The sequence below is a fragment of the Lipophrys pholis genome (assembly GCF_963383615.2).
Source record: "Lipophrys pholis genome assembly, chromosome: 5".
Taxonomy (NCBI): domain Eukaryota; kingdom Metazoa; phylum Chordata; class Actinopteri; order Blenniiformes; family Blenniidae; genus Lipophrys; species Lipophrys pholis.
The window spans coordinates 23335411-23358755 of NC_137628.1; the positions used below are offsets into that span (position 1 = coordinate 23335411).

Consider the following 23345-nt stretch of genomic DNA (forward strand, 5'->3'; position numbering starts at 1 on the left):
AAAATACAGTTCAGTACGTATGTCTGTGAGCTTTAATTTTCCTGACAAAGAGAAAACACAGCTGGAAGTGTTTCAGCTTTAACAACACACCCTCCTCCCTGAGGTTCTGTCCAAACTATCGTTTGTTGTCGTTTTGGGTGCAAATACGCATGTACGCATTCTTTAATGTATCCTAAGCTGCAACAACACATAAAATTCCCTTTTTTTTTTTCTTTTTTAAACTCAAGGAATGAGGTTGAAGGCAAACATGTTTTAAGGACTATAACAAGAGTTGTCTACAGTAATGTGAACAAAAAAAAAAAAAGTCAGTATTGTCACCGCCCTCCAAAAATAGATTGGAAAATATCTGTCTGGCTCACAGAAATACCTACAGCTGATTTCACAAGAACACTCTTGACGTTTCCAGCCACTGCAGAGATAATTCATCAGTACAGTAATCCCTGCAGGATCACCACAGATGTCTAGTTTTTCGGTTTCTTGGCATATTGAGATTGAAGCCTCCGATGCAGCATGAAAACACATCAGCCCAGTGGCTCCCAAAGCAAATTCAACTGAGTTACGAAAGAATGTGGTCCGTAGCAATCCTGCAGTGTAAAAGCTGATCGCTTGAAAGTGCAAAATGTGTCCTGATGTACCGGGACTGGACCAAATAACAGGAACGTCTCATGTTATGATCACCAAGACGTCTTTAGAAGCGACATTTGGTGTACAAGATGACAAAATGTGTTTCCAGATCGCTTTTTACCCTGAATTACAGTGGTAGCTGTCGTATTGTAACACCGACTGCACATTTTGTCCAAAGTCTTATCAAGCCCGTTTTGTTTTGGGGTTTTTTTTTTCCCCCCAGACAGAGCGAGATAATGGGCAAGTAGCAACTGCCTTAGAGCCGGAATATTCATCTCTGCTTCATGCAAACTGAGGTTGTTCCTGTAATTCTATAAGCACTGATGTCAATGGAAGTATCAAAGCTGCCAATCATCTGGTGATTTGAAGTTAATGTAAAAAGTAGTTAAGAACAAAATAAAAACAAAATTAAAAAAAAAAAAAAAAAAAATCAGCTATTCATTTATAAAATCTTTGATAAAAAGCCCTTATTTCTTCTTTGTACTACAGAACCAGCTCATTGAATGACTGAGGTCTGGGGTTACTGTTTTGGGCGGAAGAACAGCTTCTTGGTCAGCATTGAGGCGAAACAAGGTACTTGCTTCTTCCCTATAGCGTTCTTGTCCGAGCTGTTCCCAACGCTCCTCATCGAGACCTTCCTGTTGACGAGCGTGAGCAACTCCGTGAATTCAAGGGACTCCCCGAATTTGTGAAGCAAGTCACACAGATCCTGGATGTACCATGAGCCGTTCACAGTCTCCCGGTGGGAATAGTAACCTACAGGAGAGGAACAGACAGGCTCACCTTCAATGGAGAATTGCAAATACTGGGTGGCCCATTCATTAAAATGTTTTTTAATTTGTTATACATATTTTACGCAATGATGAAAAATGCATCTATGAAAAAGTATCCCAAAAGTTTTGGTGAATTCAAACTGGTTCCAGGCTCAAAAAAAACCCATCTCCAGGTTCTTTAATGGACTTTGTAACCCTACTTTTCAAAATCACTTGATAAGGTCTAAAGTGCCTACTAGTCATACGCATGTTGACAGACACAGTGCAATAGCTCAGTCATTGAAATAAACACAATCGAGGTGTTTAAGAGTTTTCTCCTTTCCATGATATGTGAGACTTTCAGCTCAGCACTGCAGACTATAACTTCACAAATAAGACTTGCGATTGAGCCCTTTCATGATCACAAGCCATTCTTATCGTCACGACCTTTGGAATAATAGAACTGTCACACAGGGTCAGTCCAGATTGTACCTTATAATGATTGTACTTCACACCAACTGCTTGATTTGTCATCAGCTAAATGTTAACTACGTTATCCATTCACGAAGTTCAGCTAGAGGCACATAAGCTGTAAAAATAAAATCCTGTATTTGGTTTATTTGTTTCAACTCCACATGAGGCGACATGGTACACCGACATCCAGATTTATAGAGCGAGTCTTGATCCGACGAACAGCTTCTACACCTCCGGCAGAGTAAAGCACTCCCACAGACAGCTCACCTTCAGCTACAGAATAGCACATGATGAAATCGGCCCCGGCGGGGAGCGTGTGCACAGCGCTGGCATCCACCACCACCTCATTGGTCTTCACCTCGTTGTCCACCGCATCGCAGACGGTCACTGGATCGTCGTGCCTGTCGCCGCGGCAAGCCTGCAAGACAACACGCAGGGCCGAGACTTTGACATGCAACGCTTCATGCTGACAAATTTCCATGGATTCTGTTGGATTTTTCCTTTTGCACGTACCTGTAAAATAAAGATCTTCGGCTTCCCAACGAGGCTCTTGCACTTGTCTCCTTTGAACATGGAGGTGATCTCCCGGATGCTGATCTTACCGTTGTGGGTGTAAATAAAGTCATTCTCGCCGTGGCTGAGGAAAATGAGCAGGAAGCAGTCTGCGTCCGAGTGGTCTTCGTCTGCAGCTGGTGGCCCAACGAGGGTTTGTTACAACTTGCGACTGAACAGGCCGAAGTATCGCAGAAATATTAGGACTTGTCTACAGGCATATAAAAGGATCATGGGTGTTCTTACCTTCACCGATTTTGTCCAAGACTTCCTCTTGTTTATAGTTATCATACGCCCTCACTTCAAAGTTTAGGTCTCTCAGTCTAAATGCAAAGCAAAGAATATTCAAGCACAAACAAACGCCCACTAAACGTTGCAGCAGCTGAACTTTCCAGCGGCTCAACAGGTTCAGCCATGTTCCTCGCTACGCAGTCATGACAAAATGCAGCGTTCACGTTTCCTGCAGATGGCCGAGCGTCGAAGCAACGATACCTTTTCTCCAGGTTGTAACGGTCGGCGTTCGTTCCGTGCCTGTCGTTCAGCCCCAGGCGCCAAAAGAAGCGCTCCTGGTTAAAAATGAGTGCGAGGCCTCGCCGCATGTTGCCCATCTTGTACTCCTCGGCTGGGTCCAAGCCTAAGGAGCTGAGTGGAAAATTAAAGGGGGGAGTGCATGAGCACACACATAACACACTGAACGAAAGGGGAAATCCAACATGGAAAAGAACTAATAGTTTACCTTTGTATGAAGGCATCAGTCTCCGTTAGGTTTTCCATGCATGCTATGGAAAAAAAAAAACATACACTTTAACAAGCCAGCCACAGAAAACTTTCACTATCCTGTTTTTTTTTTATATCGCAGCAGTGTTGTGCCCAGAAAAAACGGAGGACTGATCTATTCAGGCCGTCGCCTCTTTGTTTAAAGCTACAGGTGTGTGAATCACTCCACTGCTGCCAGTCTGGGGTCAAGCAGCCATTGTTTCCTCAGCCCACAGTCCTTGTTGCCATCAATAGCTGGGTGACGGGTGGAGAAAGATGCCAAAGGCTGCTAAAAGAACAGAGGCCAAAAGTGACATCTCTGTTCCCCACGCTGCAGATGTGCAGATTAGATTGTCTTTGTATGCAGGAGCTTGTTTGACAGCTAAGAAGCTATTCTTTTTTTTTTTTTAAAAAAAGGAGTAAACGGGGCAAACTTGTCTTTGCATATGTAGAGTTTTTTCTGTTTTGGGTGTTTTGAGCACTGAGCTGGTGAAACCATCCGAGACCACTGCTGTCAAACAAAGAATCCGCAAAAAGACTTCATGAAGGTTAGAAAGTAAGCGTAAGAAGTGGTGAAATAAAGAATATATAGATATTTGTAATGTAAATAAGACCAAGTGTTGTGTATTCAGAGTTTGTTGTGCTTGCCTGAGTGCTTCTGAGCAGTTGGACAGTGTTCACTTTGTGAGAATCTGGCACTTTTTTCTGTGGATAAATGAGTTTATGCAATTTATGGTCAATGGATTACACTTATTTAGCCCTGTTCCCATTCACACACACCAAATGGAGGCGGCTGCCGTGGAAGGCCTTCAATCCATCCATTGTGGGCTCAGTGTCTTGCTCAAGGACACCGATAGGGAATCGAACCTGCAACAATCTGATTGAGAGACCACCCGCTCTACCGAGTAGATGTATAATTTTGAAGCAGAGATCTTCTTCATTTCAGATGTGAACCAATGAGATATATCAGATGGGGCAAGTGTCAGCAGCACCACCCGTTTAGACACGTTAGAAAAGGCAGGCGAGTGTAAACTGCACAGGCTGACTTGCTCCTGGAAGTTTCGCTTCACACATCGAGATCCTGCATGAATCTTTCCTGAATCATTTTATGAAATCATTTGTGACTCTGTGCAGATCCGGTTCCCAGAGATTAAAATATCCTGGAGTAGATGATTAACCTCAGCCTTATGAATCACCTGTAGACCATAAACCAGTCTCAAATACTCCATCTTCTTTGTTTCACTTTTGCGGTGCCGAACAAAAAAAAAAAAAAAAAAAACTACAAACCCAGAGAGAAATGAACCAACACAGTAACAGTGATGAACTCCACTCACCCGCCCTGTCAGGTGCCGGACTGCTGTCTTTAACGACACTTCCTGGAAAGGTGAGACAAAGAGCAGAGGAGTCCAGGGTTTAGATTGAAAAGCAGCCTGGCATGTCCTGACAGTGAAATGAAGACATTGGCAGAAGGTGTGAACAAGCTGCACTGATGACACTCAGCGCGACTTCTCGTCGTTCACCAAAGTTCAAGACTCTTTACGGGAGCGTCAAAACGACGCGGTCAATCAAACGTTTACGCGTCCAAGTCTGAGTTAAAGTTAATTTTGTAAAGTGTGTTACCTCCTTCGCGGTCTTTCGCCCTTTTCGACATGTTCAAGCGACTCGTCTCTTCTCCGACTCTCACGCTGGCAAAACGAATCTGCTTCGTCAAACCGACTCCGACCAGGCAGCCAAGGTTGAAGCCCCCGCCCCCTTCGTCTGATTGGTTAAACCTGCCAGACGAAGGACGCGATTGGTTGGTTGTCGTGCCTGTCAGTCAATGGAGACTTCCGCAAACACCACATTGTTACAAGCATATTTCAACCCTGGAGATTTCATACGTTCAACCAATGAAGTATTAAAGTAACAAAACAAATAAACAGGCGAAATGAAGGCTTGGCATACCTGAAGATGCGATGGCTTCACATCACCATCATCATCACCTGGATAATAGCAGTAAATGTGCTTTATCAGCAGGAGTCTTATGAAAAAAATCCCTCAAACTTGAAGTAAAGATTGTAAGAAACAAACACTTTTCGTACACTTTTCAACATAATTATTTCAATTTCTTAAAAATACTGAATGATGCACTTTCTTCTAAACAAGTCAAGAGGGCCGTTGTGTGTGGAGTTTGCATGTTCTCCCCGTATGTGGGTTTCCTCCAGGTAATCCACTTTTCTCTCACAGCACAAAAACAGGAACGTCAGGTTAACCGGTGCCCCTAAAATTTACACTATGGTGAATTTGGATGTGTTTGTCCCGTGTTGGACTGGCGACATGTCCATGTGTATCCTGCCCTCGCCAATAGTGAGCTGGGATTGGCTCCTGCACAGGAATAAGCAGTAAAGGATTCAAAAGTTGATTCAAAAACTCCCCAACCATATCTGAACCCAGGGCTCTTCCACTGTGGAGTGAGAGCACTAACCACTGCACGACAATATCAGTCCTCAAGTCTTTCCCGGTGTTTGTTTCTTATATAAGGACACTTCACGAGGGTTGTTGGGCTGGCTTTTCAGGCTCGCAGGTGCCTTAAAGATGAAGCAAAGATTGTGAATACATTTCTTGGCATTTTTAATCTGTAATGGAGTGGAAACACGACTAAAGAAAAACAAAAAATAAAAGGCAGTGGTAATAATTTCACATGATTTGTTGTGAAGCCGCTTACAGGTTGAGAGTTCTGAGACCTACACTGAGCTTCTTTCCTTTCTCACTGTTACATGTCACTTATTTTGTCGCTCTCTCCTGGAGACTGTGCTCTCTCTTTCTGTAGGATGTCTGACAGTGGAACTGGAAGTTAGTGGTCTGAGCCTCCAGTGGATTTATGTCTGGTTGCTTGCTGGGCTCCGTCTCTGTCCTATACCTTTCCCTCTTTCTATTCACAAACCTCAACCACAACAGCAGAAATCTCCCACCACTGAACCTGATTCTGCGAGTTTCTTACCATTAGAAGAGAGTTTTTCCTTTCCACCGTCGCTTCTGCTTGCTCATGTGGAATTGTTGGGTTTTTCTCTGTAAAACTACTTTGAAATGACCTTGTTGTATTTGGTGCAATACAAATAGAACTGAATTTCAATGATCACAAGGACACATTGAAGGAAAGTCACATTTATTTTACTTAAATAACTGAACAAGCTTCAAACATTCAAAGATGAAACTGAGTATGGATTAAAGTTACATTCTCCTTCCATGTTTAACAAGGAACAATATTAATGACTTAGTTTTTTTTTTTAGGAAAACTATGTCTAAAATGTCCTCTAACCACAACCGGTGCAAGCGAAAACTTTTCCATCTCACTTTCTCCAAAACAAGCTCATGTGTGTGTTTTTTATAATGTAATACTGTCATGAAACTGCTATGTTGTAGTTGGCATTATAAATAAACTCAATTATAATGATTCCTTTTCAGTGCAGCTATCCAAATAGTAATTCACCCATGGGTTAAAAAAAAAAAAAAAGTAGTGTACCATCAATTCATTTCCATCAGTGCCTTACAACCTGGGTTTGTCTGAGGGGCAGCACTTCAATATATCTCTCTCATGTTTATTACCAGCAGATGCCGCCATAGTTCTTCATACTGTATATCTAGAATTATAGACAAATTACAAGCTTTCGTAGGTCAAGCTCAGCACTAAATGTAACGTTATTGCTTTTCGCAGTTAAGTTACATTTATATAAAAGGATGTTCGATGTTCCAGTCGGTCTGTTATACAGACGTCAGTTTAAAGACGGAGACCTTAACAAAACTCCTGACCACCCCGTTTCCAGTGCATCAACGGACAACGACATAAAGAACTGCAGCACAGATAAAGATAATTATAAGATGCACATGATGTGCTGGGTCAATTTCACTTTCACTTTAACACGAACAAATATTTCAAAACTCCCTGAGCTTATCTACAAGTGTAAAGGTGCAGTTTTATGAGATCACAATAAGCGATCTCATAAAGTTGTCTTCCTGCGGTGGCGTCACAGTTCCCGCTTCACTTCGTACTGACACACGCAGGACTCTCTCTGACTGTCCAGGTAGGGCTTACAGCCCAGGTGCATGACGGCATCGAAAAGCAGCGTCACTGTCGACTCGCATGCTGTTGAGATGGAAAGAAAAATAAAACAAGGAAGAGCATAAGCAAATACACAACTGGGGGGGAGGGTGATTTCCAGCTACTGTTGAGAGAAACAAAAGCATTTTAGTGCAAATTTAAATGTTGTATTTGGATTATTTTGGTGCCATCAAGTCAACATTAAAACACAATTTCAAAACAAAGCTCCACATTTCCCTCTGCTCGACACACTTTGTTTTACAACTATTATATCTTGTTCATTGGCATCCGATCCAGCACTTGAAGGGCCTCTGTCCTGTACCTTTAACACCTTGTTGTCCTGTTTGAACGCACCTGATTGGGGAGGAAACCTTTTTAAGAACCATGAAAAAAAAAAAATACAAAAAAAAAAAAAAAAGATTAACTAATGTGACTTTTGTTTAATGTACTGCTGCTGAGCAGATTATTGGCAATCTCAGATTTTGTCAAGGTTCACCGTGATGAATCTGCTTGTGTGGTCGACCTACCACGCAGCGTAAGCTTTAAGCTTGTGTTTCTCAGTCAGTTAGCAATGATGGAGATTTTTAAAAGCTTATGTGGGTCTTTATAAGCTTAAGCTGTTCAAAAGGCCAAACTCTGTAAGTACATGAGCAGTTTTCCCCGAAGGCCCCGACACCCAATGATACAAATGACTGCAATGCAACCGATTCATGTAAAAGACATTACATATTGATATTTTAGCTTTTATTCTATTTATTCTGTGTGGAGCAAAGCAACAAAAAATTTCCCTCCGAGATTAATAAAGTATTTTCTATTTTCTACAACATGTTCCTGTGAAAATTGGACACTTGTATGAAATGTAAGCAAAAAACAGTATTTAAACAAAATTGTATAATGACATGACATCTTGTAGTTGCTTTGGGGGATGTCAACACATAAAAACACATTTTATTTCAAGAAAACTTTCCATGGATGGATGGATGAAAATTTTAAAAGAATATATAATAATTCTACATTACTGAAAAACTAACATAAAAGTCCCAAATTCATCATTTGGTATCACAGAGGTTCATGATACAATCTTTTGGAATTGTATAGCGTTTAGATTACACTTTTTGATGTGCATTTTATCACTGGCCCAACGCTTTGGCAGGAACGTGGACTGTGAATTTACACTCGATGGCTCAGCTGCTCACCTTGGACACTCTTGGCCAGTCCCAGGGTCTGCTGCACGTTCCTGCAGATGGTCTCGAGGCAGTCCTGGAACTGCTCGTCGCAGTCGTGCTTCTCTTGGCCACAGCTGTCATAGCAGCGGTCATGCTGGTTACAACACTTAGTCATGGAGGGTATACCTATATCAAACTAAGAAATGGAAAAAAAAAAAATAGATATATATATTTGTGTTTTGCGATTGGCCTGAGTTTAGGCTTCACAGTTGCACGCTATGTTATTGTGCTTAATGGCACTTATGTAGGATCTGTCTCCAGTTAGATGTTAGACTGAAATGTATGAAGAAATGTGTAACACAATAACAACTACTACTGCAGATTATCCTTTTGATTTTCATTCATGTTGACTGAATGTGGATCTCAAAAGGATGAAACTGCTGATAAACGATGTGACATTGTCCCTCCGGGCCCTACCTGAATCCCAAACAGGGGGGAGCCACATCCGTTGGGTGGTGGCGGCTTGTACCCTGGACGAGGAGCTGGCTTGTACCCTGTGAGACAGGAGCAAAGGTGAGGAGGACTCCTGTGCTTCTGCTTTCAGTTATCTGGTTGTCAGCGATAACTGCACCTGTACAAACGATTAAATGGTGTGCAGTACCAGTCAAGGGTCCAGATGTCACTCCTGACATCCAGATGACACCTTAAGAGTAACTGGTAATCCGGTGTGACATGGCCGAGCATGATCACAGGGGTTCATATCAATAATTGATGTTTACATGTGTCTGGATCACGTGGCTGGTAAATGAAACACGTCATTAAATGGACACAGTGGATATATTAGTCAGCTGTTTATGTGCGGAGGGGGAGGGAGGAAGGTGGCTCACCGTCGTTACACTTATAATGACACAGTCCGTCATCGCCACCAAACAAGTCGAGTGCTGCGTTCAGGTACGTGTCGATCCTGTGTATTCCGTTCCGGATGGTCTTCAGAGTCATCCTCCAGTCCGGAGTCTCGGGCTCCGAGCTGCAGGCGAACACTCCGGACAAGCACCCACAAGAGGACAGAGCCAGCAGGAGCACGCAGATGTGTCTGACGCACGGCATAATGCCGCTGGTAATAGATCCAGAGAGGAGACGTCAGTCAAACATCTCAGCTCTCACTCCGGCTCACTCCTTCACGAGCACACCTGCAGTGGATAATGTTATTTCCGGGTTTGGCGCCGTCACGTGGCCGCTGCTCACATTAATGACGTCATTCGCTGCAATAACTTTATTTATTTATTTATTTATAATTCTTGTGCCTGTCTAAGTGGCAAGTTGAAAAGATTAGTATCCTCGGCAGTGGTTTAATTTGATTATTTTTGTTCCCGGATCTTTGATGCATAGCTCGTCCCGCACTTTCGGACGCACGGACTCAAAAAGCAAATCGAAACGCGCGAAACGTTCTTCAATATTCGACTAAATATTTCAAACTAAATTGCAAAAAACAGCAAATAGAAAACAATGATGCAAAGAGATCAGCGTCTGTTAACGTCTATTTGTCTGACTATTGGCCTGGCACTTTTGGCTTTGATTTCACAATGTTCTTTTACAGCTGTTGTTACACATTGCACTAACACTTATTCTATAATTTGTGTGTTTTGAATAAACACTTCACTGATTACTTTTCTTCTCATAAATTTATATATTTGGAAAAAGAAACAACCCAACTCCCCAGATTTCTCTTTCTGTTGCTCTTCAACAGGCTGAACAGGCCTTGACCATAAATACTGAATGCATAAACCATGAATACAGGCCTGAACTGAAGTTTCAACCTTTTATAGAATTGATTGCAGCAATTATGGCTTCTCTATTAAAATATCAAAAACATCAGCTCTCGTAAGATACTTTATCTTTGAAGCAGTTTTCGTTGTCACCGATTCATTAAAATTACAAAAAGTTTGAAATATGATATATTTAACAAGACTCGTACAGAAGGTTCATTTTAATTGTTGGAAAAAAACTTCCATTGTATTTATTTTTTACCAGGTGCACCAGCATTTCTTCATATGGCAAAGTAAAAGTTCCACAGAACCAGATTTGTAAGACATTTTTTTTGCCATGCATGGTTTCAGGGTTTATATTTGATCATGTTTGGACGGTTTGCCAAGGAGGTAAAGCGGGACTCTGCTTTAATATGTCAAATTAGTATATACAAGCAATTCCACTTTAAAACATACGTTACTTGCTCTGCTGAGCATCATGGGGTCCACAAGCTCATAACCAAAGTTTATAAGCCATTTTGCACTAGTCACATTCCCATCATTTTCTATATACTTTCATTGTATTCAGTCAAAAGCAGAAATCTGAAGAAAAATTCTCAAACTACTTACCTCAGTAATTGAGAGTATTTATGGTGGCACATCAGCTGGAAGATCCATATCAAACTCAAATAAAATCCCATTCATTCAGTGTTAATTTTATTTTAATGATTATGCAAGCACTGAAGAAAAACATTTCTTCTATAGTTACTTAAATAACTGCATCAAATATTAACATTCAAAATGAAAATGTACAGCCATTGATGAGCAACAGCTCAACTGTTCTTCCACGTGTCGTCCACACAAACCTCACTGTTTGCAGTGGACAATATAAAATGTTCTCAAGAGATAAAGACACAATTTCTTGATAAACCTTTGATCTTCATCCACACCTGGAGGTGAGTAGAGTGCTAAAACAAGCTTTATTTCATTTCCTTCACTTTTCTTAAAGAAATGGATGCGATTACTGACAACAGCTCCGTGTGAATGTATTGGGGTCTCCCTATTACGTGACAAGCAGATGACGCCATAAGCGGTTTGTTTGTCTTACGAAAGTAATTTGCTTGCGTGGAATGTCTCTCAGCTTCCCAGAACCTGAAGCAACATGCCTTAACAATCGAGTGTTCTCGTCCTTATTTCCAGGAAACCACAAAAATTAACAAAGGAAAAAAATAAAAAAAATAAAAAGGGGGGGGGGGGGGGGGTCTTTCTATAGTTTGTGAAGAAAGGTCCATTATGATGCAACAAGGTAATTCCTTGGGTCAAGTGATGGGGAAGTTGGGGAAGTTGGCAAAGGGGTTTGAGGAGAGGGACATTTCATAACTTCAACAATAAAGCTAAAATATTCAGTACGTTTTTGCTCCTAGTGTAAAGACTCTTAAAAAAACAAAAAAGAACATCTAACCAGAAACATTTACATGATTTGAACAGCAGCCGCCTCATCCGCCTCTGAAAAGGTTATTTAGTCTGTCTAGCTCCTTGCAGTTGTCCATGGTCATGAGCTCCGCCTTCTTGCGCATCCGGTCGTCCCGGTACACCTTCGCAGCGTAAAGCAGGTCTGTTTCTGCACGAGGCAAGCAGAGAAACATGTCGAGATGAATAAAGTCAGGAAAGAAGCAGCAGACGCATCAATTATCCCCGAATTCAGCAATTCAAGTCTGGAGCTTTAACCACTGTTACTTACTTGTCTGTCTCTCTTTCCAACAATTATTTCTGACATTAGATACATAGTCCTCCTCTACATTTTTCTCAATTTGCTGCAACGCCGAGCCCTTGAACTCAGATTTGAAATCTCGGGTTACGTAGTAGTCGACGCGCAGATTTTCTGTCTGCCTTTTTATGGTTTGACCCGTGGACCTGGAACAGATGAACAAGGAACAAGCTTTCATGAAAATGGTCGTTTTCCACATGAGAGGACCTGCCGCTCGTAAAAGTGTTGGAAATTCAATAAAGGCACTTTTCCACGAGTACCTACTCAGCCCTACTTGACTCAGCTTGCCTCGACTCAGCTCATTTTCCATTACAATATGGTACCGCCACTTTGTGGGCGGAGTCATCTGACTTTTCCTCGTCGTGCACAAGAAATCACTCCGATATGATGAGGAGCGAACGCATGCATGTATGAATAGCAGCTCAAATCGTGAATTAAATAGTATTTTTTATATATTTATAAATAATATTACAAAAATGTGGATTGTTTCGATCGTGCTTCACTGTCCGGTGTTTTGGTTTCCCTGGTGCCCCTGTTAACTGGTGACTTCTGCCACCAGCCACTGCTCGAGGAAGACGGTTACCAGTTAACAGGAAAACTGATTAGTGGAAACGCCACGTCGAAATGCCGCGTAGTGGAAAAGCGCCAATAGCGAGTATAGACAAGTTGAGTAAGGCAGAGTAGGAGCTAGTGGGAAAGCGCCATAATGTGTGTCTTCTTAAGCTAAATTGAAGACAAATGTCAAGACGCGACACTACACGTAGGATTAGTGTTGCGCGTGCACATACGGTCTTGAGTAGAGGCTGTAGAGTGGAGGGGACACCATCATCTGGCTCAGTATCGACACTAAAATTAGGACCACCACAGGCATCAGCTGGATAAACATGGAAAACCCACCCTGGAGACGAGCACAAAAACCTGTTAGAGCAGCTAACGGAAGAAACTCACACAGGAGGGTTCATGATTGTAGTGAGAGAAACTAAGAAAAAGAAAAAAAAAAAGAAGTTAAATATCAAATATTAAATTTTTTACATACATCTCCTCTTTCTTCTGTTCGCTCTTGTCTGTAATCCGTCTGATGGCTGTAGCTCGTCCTGCCGTTGGTGAATGTGTGTGCGCTTGCTGTGGACACAGATTATATCGGAGATGAGATGCAACATTTTGCAATGCGTCTCCAAATGGTCCAGCTCCAGTCTGGGACGCCAACATCAGAGCATGTCATGTGAAGAGTTAATGGCAAAAGATTCACTTTCAATTCAGCTCAGATCCTCTTTACTTGGATTTTAATAAACATCTCATCCGTTTTGTCTGGTTTGCTGGTGAAACAGCTTTAACTCGCCGTGAGAGAAATCGATTTTATTCCTCCCATGATGAAAATGACTCGGCAGGATAGAGATACAGGAAAACAGGTTGAATTTCTCATCCGAAATCCTTCAAAACGGAGGTTTTCTAGTTCGCTTGAAAACTGTAATGAGGTGTCCATTTAAAAATTCAACATTCAAATAAGTACAAGAAACGTCATGAGAAGGGATGAACGATACGAGCAGAACAACGATCTACGTGCTCTCTTACAGGAGGGGAAGCCGCCCCCGAAGAACATGTTGAAGAGGTCCTCCGGGGTGATGTCGGCCTCAAAGCCCCGGTGGAAGTCGAAGCCTCCTCCGTGCGAGTGACTCGGGCTGCTGGGCTCTTCTCCGCCCGTCAGGTCATACTGACGTCTCTTCTCCGCGCTGCTCAGCACTGCATATGCATTGCCAATCTCTGGAGAAGAGATCAAGTAAGTAAAAGACACACAAACAAAAGTATTTTCTTGCTTCTACAAATGACACAACTCAGTGCTCAACACTCTCGTCTGTAGACTCAAGCTCGGTTTGAATCCGTTTTCAATGTTAATGTTCATTTTCAACATACATCCTGGAACAGGTCGACACTCCATCACAGAGTGAACCAACAGGAAATGTCACACATTCACATCGACAGTCACTCATTAACCTAACAAGTACGTTTTTGGACACGTTGGCACATTAAGAGCGTGCACACTTTATGCAAAAAGACCTGGCTTGAGATCCGGAGCTTCCCGTTTTGAGCCCGTGCCAACCAGCACGTCACGCACTAATTAAACTGAGGAGTAATAGAATACAACGTTCAAAGTTACTTTTGAAGGCCTCTGTCGCACCAGGCGCATGGTTTTTGTCTGGGTGGAACTTGAGCGCTAGTTTCCTGTAGGCCTTCTTCAGCTCGTCCTCACTGGCCTCTTTGTTGACGCCGAGCACTTCGTAGTAGTCTTTACACCGCTTTATTCTGAAAAACAAGGATGGACGATGCAAAAAAGTTGAGGAGACGGCAACATGGGAAGTCTTCGACAGATATTAAAATCGCAATTAGATTTATATTTTGTTTACATGCACACCGCAAATACATTGCCGTTTACATTTTCCCAGTAAACCTTCTGGCTTAAAGGTATTTCCTAATGCTAAAATGATACGTGAAAAAAAGAAATTATAATCCTTTTAATATTGAAGTAACTCGATCGGCTCTGCACAAGCCACTTTTACTCACATTGTTCACCGGCTTGTTTGTTGGTGGGTGAGTACACATTTAACTCGGGTTATGGTGGCTGATTGCTCAGCAACAGAGAGAAGCGCTCGTCTTAATGGTTCTAATGCTTCGACACTCAGGGCCTGTATGTGCACAGCGCAGCTTCAAGGACACGGAGGAGGAATTATGTATCTTTCAAAACGCAGCCTTTGAGATTAACAAGTCGCGACATCTCACATCGCAATTTGACATTATGTTTGCTTAATCGTTCTCTTTTATCTGCACCTTTACATCTTCTTGTTCCCCTGCAGGACAGCAGCAGGGCCATACTGCCACTGAAAGTACCATCTGGATGATTTGGGCCTCTCAGGAATAGTTCCCCAAAAAGTCCCAAGCGAGAGCAGCCGAGCGTTAATTGCACTTTCATCCATCAACTAAAAGTCTTCAAATTCACTTCAACAGGACTAAATAGGAAAGACAATCGTCAGTAAAAATGACTTTTCCCCCCCCTGTTTTTTAAGTTAAGAAACTCTTCATAAAAAGGAAGAAAGTAGAGGAATCATTTTTCCCCCTACACAGTCTTCATTAACTTTTAATTCCCAGGGACCACATATAAGCAAATATTCGACTTGATGAGGTAATCTCACAAGACTTGCTCCTGGTCACTTCCTTTAAGGCTAAATAAAGTCTTTATGAGGTCATTTAGGTTGAGTACAGTATTGATGTTAATCAAAAACAGTGTGTGTCTCTCGCTCTCTCTCTCTCTCTCTCTCTCTATATATATATATATACACACACACACACATAATTATTATTATTTTTTTTAATCATATTTATCTTTCAACATCTATGCATCAACCAATACACAGATAGTGAACTCTGTTAACCCTGGTTGCTTTTAAATGTGCTATATGAATAACGGTGACTTAACTTGACTTCAGTTCAATTTATTTGCATCAGAGCTGCATGACATATTGTAAACGTATCATCATGGAGAAAGTCTGACAGAATTGCAATGAATTACATGCTTCCATTTACTTTGCATTCATGGAGATCAACATATCTGACCAATCAAGAAAAAAAAATCAAGAATAAAATGACAAACAGTTGAAACTCTGCTGGTGGGAAAGTCAAATGTGATTTAAAAGGGGCAAACATACAAACAAGGTGCAGTTTCTTCAGATTAAAACTGGATCCAAAAAGAGAAACAGCACTGTTCTCTGGAAAAATACACAATTCGTCAAAGTACTGGTGTGCAACAGGCCAGGACGACAGTGTGACAACTCATCAAACGTTTTTCACACAACGTCTGCAACAGGTGGTACCTTTTTCTTTAAGGACATGATGCAATTTTGAACCCACCCACGGTTCCCCCACAGGAATCCGTTTTAAACACAAGAGAAATGCGTAGCTGTGTAATCTCATCAGCAATACACTAGTAGGATTATGCACCAATGAGCAGCATGTTTATGTGATAAGAGAACAAAAGTTGTTATATGCAGATTTCTCAGATCTGTCTGGAGATTCATGTGTGACGGAAAAAAATAAATCCCCGTTTCCTTTTGTCTCTCTGGACACGTCTCATTCTCCATTATAAAAGTAAGCACTGGTTACCTGGGATCTTTCGCTCACCCCCTCCTCATGGGAAACACATTAAATAGACAGGTTACCATAGTGATGGCTGTGTGTGCACAACACTGCAGAGGCCATCGTGTCTTGTTTTAGCCACAGACGAAGCGTTTAATCAAGCGTGATAGAAACGGTAGCGCTGTCACTGGGCCAACTGTGAGAAAGCCCCAAATATAGCCAACAGACGTGAAACAGATTACATCACAGAGTAGGAAAATCAATTTGTGAACGTTAAAATTCTCACCTTTGCACACCTTCCACCTGCTCCGATGTAAAACTTTTCGGGGAGTCTCCTCCTCCAGGTTCCTGCCTCTGGCTTTCGGGGGGGACGCCGGCGGTTTCTGAGCGGTCTGCTGGTCTCCTGCGATATGCACCGTTTCCTGCTGAGCTCCCATTCTTTGTTAGTGCATCCAACAAAGCTGGGGACAAAACAAAAGGAGAAACAAGTCAGAAAATATCATGCGTGTGCAAATAGATTGGGCTTTTATTTTGCGTGCGATCACCACCATGTGCAGAATGGTGTATTTAAATGAGGTTTTTGTGGCATGGCATTGGGAAGACCAAAAGGAGATTTGGATGCATACACAATGAAGTTTGACTACATTGTGACTGGTGGAGGAAGTTCGACCTACCTCGAAGTTGCAGCAATGAAATCTGACTTTTAGTTAACAGAAGCAGGATGCGATCAGCCTGGTGGGAAGGGCTGGTTATAGCCCCCTGATGGTCTACGCATCCTTTGGCAGCTGAATTATTTTAATGGCTAGGGATATAGAAACTATTCCTCCATTCATAGTGATTGAATGTAATTCACCAGAAGATAAAACAACACATAAAAAAAAATATTTCAATCTGTTACCTCATGTTAAAAAAAGGGAATTAATTCATTTAAACTGAACTTGCGCCTATTCTAACAAACCAGCAGGGAAATCTGGGTTATATTCTTGATTCCCTGTATATTCACAATAAAAGACCATGCCAACAGCAGTTGGACTACATGAAAGATTTAGTATTGGCCTTGATTTTGGTTTTGTCCTCATTACATTCATCACATTATTTTCACTATAACATTTGCAAGCATTGCAATTTAAAGAAGTTAGAATTTTCATCTAATTCCTTACGGATTCCCTTTTTTACTTGGCCTGTGTTAACACACCGACAACATCGGAAATATTTTTTGACTAACACACATCATGAAAAGAAATGCTGAAACAATATTCTGCATAATTAAAATAGTAAATAAAAGACCATAAAACAACAATCAACAAATTAGTAAAAATTCAGATGAAGTACAAGATTAAGAAATTAAAGCTTCGAGATCAGAGTGTCACCCACACCATAAAAATCTCATCTAATAGTGAATTCCTCCCCTGCAGATAAGCTGAACTGCTGCTATCTACAGTATATTGAGATTTTTGGGACAGCATCCTGTATAATCTCCACTTACTAAACTTTTCCGTCACTGCAGACAGATGAGATGAGACACTTCATCATTACATGCCATTTTATGAAAATAAAAATATGCTCGTTGGAATGAGACTTTTGTTTCATTACAAACTATCCTTCACTTACACGTGTCTGCCTTAAAAAAAAAAAAAAAGGCTTCGGGCAGCCTATATTTTTCTTTTAAGTCTTCATATTTACAAATTTCCAACACTGTCGCCTTGCGTTAAATGGTAGCCATTTGGGCCAAACACCGAGTAGTGCAAACAGACTTTGAAAGACAGTTCGGCAACAACATAACCGACTAATTATCATCGCCTTGGCTGCAAAACACTTCTACCGTTATGTCTGGACTTCTCCAGCAATGCATTATTCATTACAGTGTTCATGAAATACAAGTGCAACTATTCTCGCCTGTAATCCCTCTTTCCTTAAGTCCTCCGGGCTAAAATATGATGAAAATTGTGTATTGTTTAATGTAACTATTTCAACAGCTCAGCATTTACATTAAACACCCTTTTTTTTTTTTTTTTTTTTTTTTTAAATTGCAAATAATTTATTTTTATAGCTGCAACAACACAATTTGCCCACAGTGGTTTCCTCTCATGTCCCACACATTGTCCCTTAATGGTGCATTTTTACACATCAGCCACTGACAGCTTTGTACAATGGTGCAACCTTGACAAACCTTTTACAAGGATACAAAAACATTTCAGCAGACATAACTAAACTGAAGAGCTTCTCCTGGTTTCCCCAGTCGGTTCTCATGACATGTCAAGATCACTATCACATAATAACATCTGCTGATCTATGGGGAAGACACTCCTTCCAGTAATTCACCTGAATACAAAACTCCAAAGAGTCTCTGCACCCAAACCATAAGGACCACAAAATGTATTTGACCTCCCGCAGTCTGCCTACTTCCTGTCCTTTCAGGGCACATTTTCTTACAGGGTGCCAAATATGTTTTTTGTTTTGTTTTGTTTGTTTGTTTACAGATTATTTTAAATGAATTGAAAAACCTGCATGTTTGTATGTTTCCATTTTACAAAATACCTGAATTAAATGAACACATCTTCAACAAACTCCATACAAACTGTACAGCAAGCCTCGTCCCAGTCAGGTGTGCTAGAACAAACCAACACCGCAACACTGAACTTTGTTTTGTTGTTTTTCTTATTATTATTATTCCCAGGCTGTGTTAAATAACTATTTTGGAATCAATTACACTTTTGAAGTGTCTGTAGTTAATGCTGGTAGCCATGCTAAACAGTTCACCATTTCCCTCAACCCCATCTCCACTGTGGATTTCTGCACTTGTGTTTCTCTTTAAATATGCCGCATTCTTATGTCACAGGAGTTATAACCTATTTAGGGCAACTCTGAGTGAAAGGCTGACTACATCCTGGATTGGTGGTTCGGCCACACAAATTACTATTTACACTGATCAAAGCAATTCAAAGGTACTAATTGAACTACTGTGAAGGGGCAGGCCTTCTATGAAGCAGATTGAGGAATCACCAGTTATCACTTACAAGGTGCATCTACCCTGATGTATAGTCAAAGAGAAAAATAGTGTAATAAATAGGATGGATTGTGGAGAGCAGTGCAGGTCACTGTGTGAGCTGTGTTTCTCTGCCACAGTTGTGTGCTCTGGATTAGCCTTCCTTCACTCTCTGGGTCAATCATTCAATTAAAGGATTGTCTGTTGCTGGTGTGGCCTGGCACACTTGAGTGGACAGCCCTGCCACAGGCTTCACATGCCTGGCCTATCCTGCCCTAAAACCCACTATTGCACTATCAAGAATACAAGTAGAAATGTGCAACTTGTGGAGAAAGTGAAAGTAAAGCCCCTGAAGTGTTTGGACAGATGAGACCAGGACTGACAGCTCGCAGTGGGCTACCAGGTGAAGGACTGTGGCGAGCAGTCATCTCAGGGTATTCAGAGGTTGTTGGTTTTTTTTCCCCCCAATCATAATACCAAAACCGGATATCAGACATCAGACATATCAGATCACGCGAAACGCTCCAACTCAAACCTGTTCTTACTCACTGTTAACTCAACTATATGGTAACTCAGGCTAGCTATCAGGCCCACGGCTCAGCTGCTGTCCTGGATAAGAGTGGGAATCCCCCGTCTTTAAAGCAAAGGTTATTTCCAGGCAAACATTAAGTAACCTCGCACATGTCGATTGTCAATCGCTCCTGACCGGATAAACTCGTTAAAACAGTGTAGCTGATGCTACAGCCCGTCGGCTACATGCTAGCTCCTGATGGTGGAGATACAGGGTGGGGGAGAGGGTTCGAGCCGGCAGCCTCACCTCTGGCTCGGTCAGTCGGGTACAGCTTCTCCGCTTTGTTGAGGAATTTCACAGCCTTGTCCTTGTCCCCGGCTTCCAGGGCTTTCGTCGCTATATTCAAACATTTCTCTGCTTCGTCTCTGTTCCCTTCCATCTTCTTTTCCTCTTCCTCCCCCCCCCCGAGAAGTCAGCTGAGCGGCTCACGGACCACGTGACCCGCAGCTCTGACAGCACGAGCACGGCACACCGCGTGCGCGCGGAAATCCAGGCGTACATGTTTTATAATAGCAGTCATCTATTGCCATTATGATACCTGTAAGCACAGTTCGCCTGAAACATGGCTGTCAAACTCATTTTCGTTCGGGCTCCACATAAAATCCAGTTTAACTTTAATTTAACGAATACCAAGATTTTATTTCACTTTTTGTACAATAAAGCATGAGAAGATTATCAAAACCTAGTTGTTTATTGTTCTTATTGGCTAAAGCCTGTTGCTTTGCTGCAAAATCCCTCCAGCCTTCATTTTTATCAACCAAACTGCCTAGTATGACTTCAATGACAAATAATTTCCACAAGTCAGTCTTCTGTTTAGTTTTGAGTTTTAAATGCCCAAAATTGGGCCACATGGTATCTCTACCTTCAGATAAGAGAGTAAGTTCAAATGTGTCGTTTTCTTTGAGTGATTCGATCTCTTCCTTCATAGCTTGCTACAATCTGGGCGCCTTGGGTGACATCCGGGCTTCACTATGAATTTGGGGGACTCCACACACTGCCCTGTAACAACGATCAACATTTACAGTATATTAGTTACAGCCTTATCTTTTATGCCAAGTCGATAGTCTTTTAAGCATGTTGGAATTTGTTGGAGTTTTGTTTTCATTTTCATCCTGAGCCACATTTTCTGGATTTTCGTCATGTTCTGACACATCTGAATCGGTTTTGACATTTTCTCCATTTTCAAATGAGACTTGGTTTTCTGTACTGCCCTCATTATCAGGCTTTCTGCTTTCATATTGAAGGCTTTCTGAATCACAGTCATCAGTTTGTGTCTCTTGCTCAACATTGCACTTTGTAATGTTTTCACCAGTCTGTGTTTTGATACCTTCTTTGTTTGTGGGCTGTGGATCAGGTATGCTGGGCTGTTCTTACGATGTCCCACAAATATGGCTCTTTCACATCCAGAGTCCAGTTTCTTGTGCTCATTTTTGTATGCATAACAGTCAGAAGCAAACACCCACATTCTTGAGAATCTGGTTTTCTTTCTGTTAACATGAAGTATGGAGTGTTTTCCGTCCTGTTGTAGCATCTGTTACGGATGCGAGCTGGATTTTGAACAGCATAAGGCCACAATACCTTGGTTAATCCCTTTTCTGGTAAAAGGCATCTTCTCATTTCAAAAAGGGTCCTCCACTGTCTTTCAGCTGTACCGTTGTGATGGGGGGAATATGGAGATGATGTTTCATGGCTTATACCTTTAGCCCTTAAAAGTGACTGAAATATATTTCCTGTGTATTCTGTCCCATTTTCTGATCTGATACATTTGACAGTACCATATGGTGCACAGTCTGCAAGGAACCTTTCTGTTGCTAATGTTGCATCTCTTTTGTTCTTCAAGAAGTAAACAGATAGTGACCCTGAAAAATCATCTGAGAATGAAATTGCATATTTATATCCTTCTTGACTGGTAGGTTCAATCTGGCCTGCTAAATCTGTATGAACCAACTCTAGCGACTTATTAGCTTTTGCATGTGTTTCCCTGTTTCTGCAGTTGGTGAATTTTCCGTCTGTGCAAACACTGTAGTCTATATTGGTATTGCCTGTGATCTTCATACCCTCTACCACATTTGGTAATTTTAGTATATCATTTACATTACAATGTCCCAAAATCTCATGCCATATTTTGACATCACAAGTTAAATTCACTTTGTCACTGCACATTATATCATTGACTGAAGCATCAACACACTGTTCATAGTTAGTTACCGTTTTCAGGTAGTATAGCCTCTCATGCTCTTCCATGCAGAAGGCTGATCCATCTTTGTTCTTGAATTCATTATATCCCTCTTTGAAGATCACCTCAGCATCATTAGCTGTGGCTGCTTTTACTGAGGACTGAGGGTAGGTTGGTATGAACAGGGCATCAGTCAGTGTAACTGTGACAGTTCTTCCTTGTGAGTCCTTCAGGAACACCTCAGCATCGCCCCGTTCCAACGACATGTTGCTCATTCTGGTTCCATCAGCTAGTTCCATGTAGTGTTTCTCTGGATCAAACGTGTCATCACATCTTTGGAATTTGTGTCTCTCAGTTATGATGTGTGATGTGGCTCCACAGTCGACCATCAGTCCATTTCTTTTAATGTTGTCTGGAAGAAATTTTTTACTAACCTTGAAGACGAATGTTTGTTCTTCATTCTGTTTTTCTTGTCTTTCAGAAGTCTGTTTTGCATTATCTTTTTGCTTGATTTTTCTCCTGCATGTCTCATCACTGTGTGTGGAGCTTCTGTGGTAACTGTACCACTTTGGTGCTCCTTTTTGGTGACAGTTTCCGGTAATATGTCCACGGTTTCTACATCTGGAGCAGGTTACTGATGATAGATCCACTTTCATCACATTGTTTCATTTGTGTCAAACTTTTCCGTTTCTTCATCGTGTCGTAGTTTGCTCTTGAATTGAGGAATCGTAAATTCCTCACTGCTCTTAGTTGTGTGAATGGCGAACGGCTTGTATGACTCTGGAAGTCCCTTCACTATCAAACCCGTCAATGATAACTTCCTTAGCATTTCTCAGAGAAGTTACTGCTTTCTCAGCTCCGATAATATAGTCAGTTATCGTTTGGTCAGGCTCCTTCTTTAAGGACGTTAGTTCTGTATACAGTGTGATATTTCTGGGTTAACCCTGGCTGGCATAATGGCGCCGTAGGATCTGAAGAGCTTTGTTGCCGTCATCCGCCGCTTATCTCATCACCAACGACAGGATTTTGTCGTTGAGGAATTGTATCAACTCCATGTAGCATTCTGCATTCAGTTATTGGTCTGGGTCATTAGAAAGTATTGTGGTTTGTAGGCCTATTATTCTCAAATGGCTGAGGAACTTTACCTCCCAAAGTTTGTAATTGTTTTCATCTCTGTCAGAAACTGATCTGCCATCTTCCTCCTGTGCTGCGCCTGGGCCCATAACCTATTGCGCCTGCAGCTTCTTCATCCATGTTGAGGAAGGATTACACGTAATACACTTCCGTGTTCACTATATCTATTTCTTTATAGCACCGTATTTATGTCACATGAAGTAATCATATAACTTAGAATAGCAGCACACATGAAAACAAATACACCATCTACTGAAAATAAACAAAACATGTAAATTAGGGCACAAAACCCAACAATACTCTTGTCTCCCGTGGCTACGAATATGCTCACGCTCAATGTGAGTTGTAAAAGTGTAAATATAATTTCATAAAATGTAATTGTAATTTTTTAAGATTTATCATATATATATATATATATATATATATATATATATATAT

At 41.4% G+C, this 23345-nt stretch overlaps 2 protein-coding genes across 2 annotated transcripts; both read right to left on the bottom strand.

Annotated features, from left to right (window-relative positions):
- Positions 1–158: 158 nt before the first annotated feature.
- LOC308109836 (uncharacterized protein) lies at positions 159–9621 on the bottom strand. The gene is made up of 13 exons (XM_080463643.1): positions 9290–9621; positions 8880–8956; positions 8433–8598; positions 7167–7281; positions 4779–4930; positions 4493–4534; positions 3807–3863; positions 3139–3181; positions 2895–3044; positions 2649–2725; positions 2364–2539; positions 2118–2268; positions 159–1380 (listed from the first exon to the last, which is right to left on the bottom strand). The coding sequence occupies exons 1-13, from the start codon at positions 9507–9509 to the stop codon at positions 1145–1147; spliced, it is 1662 nt and encodes a 553-aa protein (XP_080319769.1). The 5' UTR covers positions 9510–9621; the 3' UTR covers positions 159–1144.
- Positions 9622–10375: 754 nt separating this feature from the next.
- On the bottom strand, positions 10376–20048 carry dnajb14 (DnaJ heat shock protein family (Hsp40) member B14). The gene is made up of 8 exons (XM_080463473.1): positions 19844–20048; positions 16327–16501; positions 14071–14216; positions 13488–13676; positions 12952–13037; positions 12704–12813; positions 11889–12061; positions 10376–11768 (listed from the first exon to the last, which is right to left on the bottom strand). Exons 1-8 carry the CDS (start codon positions 19974–19976, stop codon positions 11644–11646), a joined length of 1137 nt encoding a protein of 378 aa, XP_080319599.1. The 5' UTR covers positions 19977–20048; the 3' UTR covers positions 10376–11643.
- Between the last annotated feature and the right edge of the window lie 3297 nt (positions 20049–23345).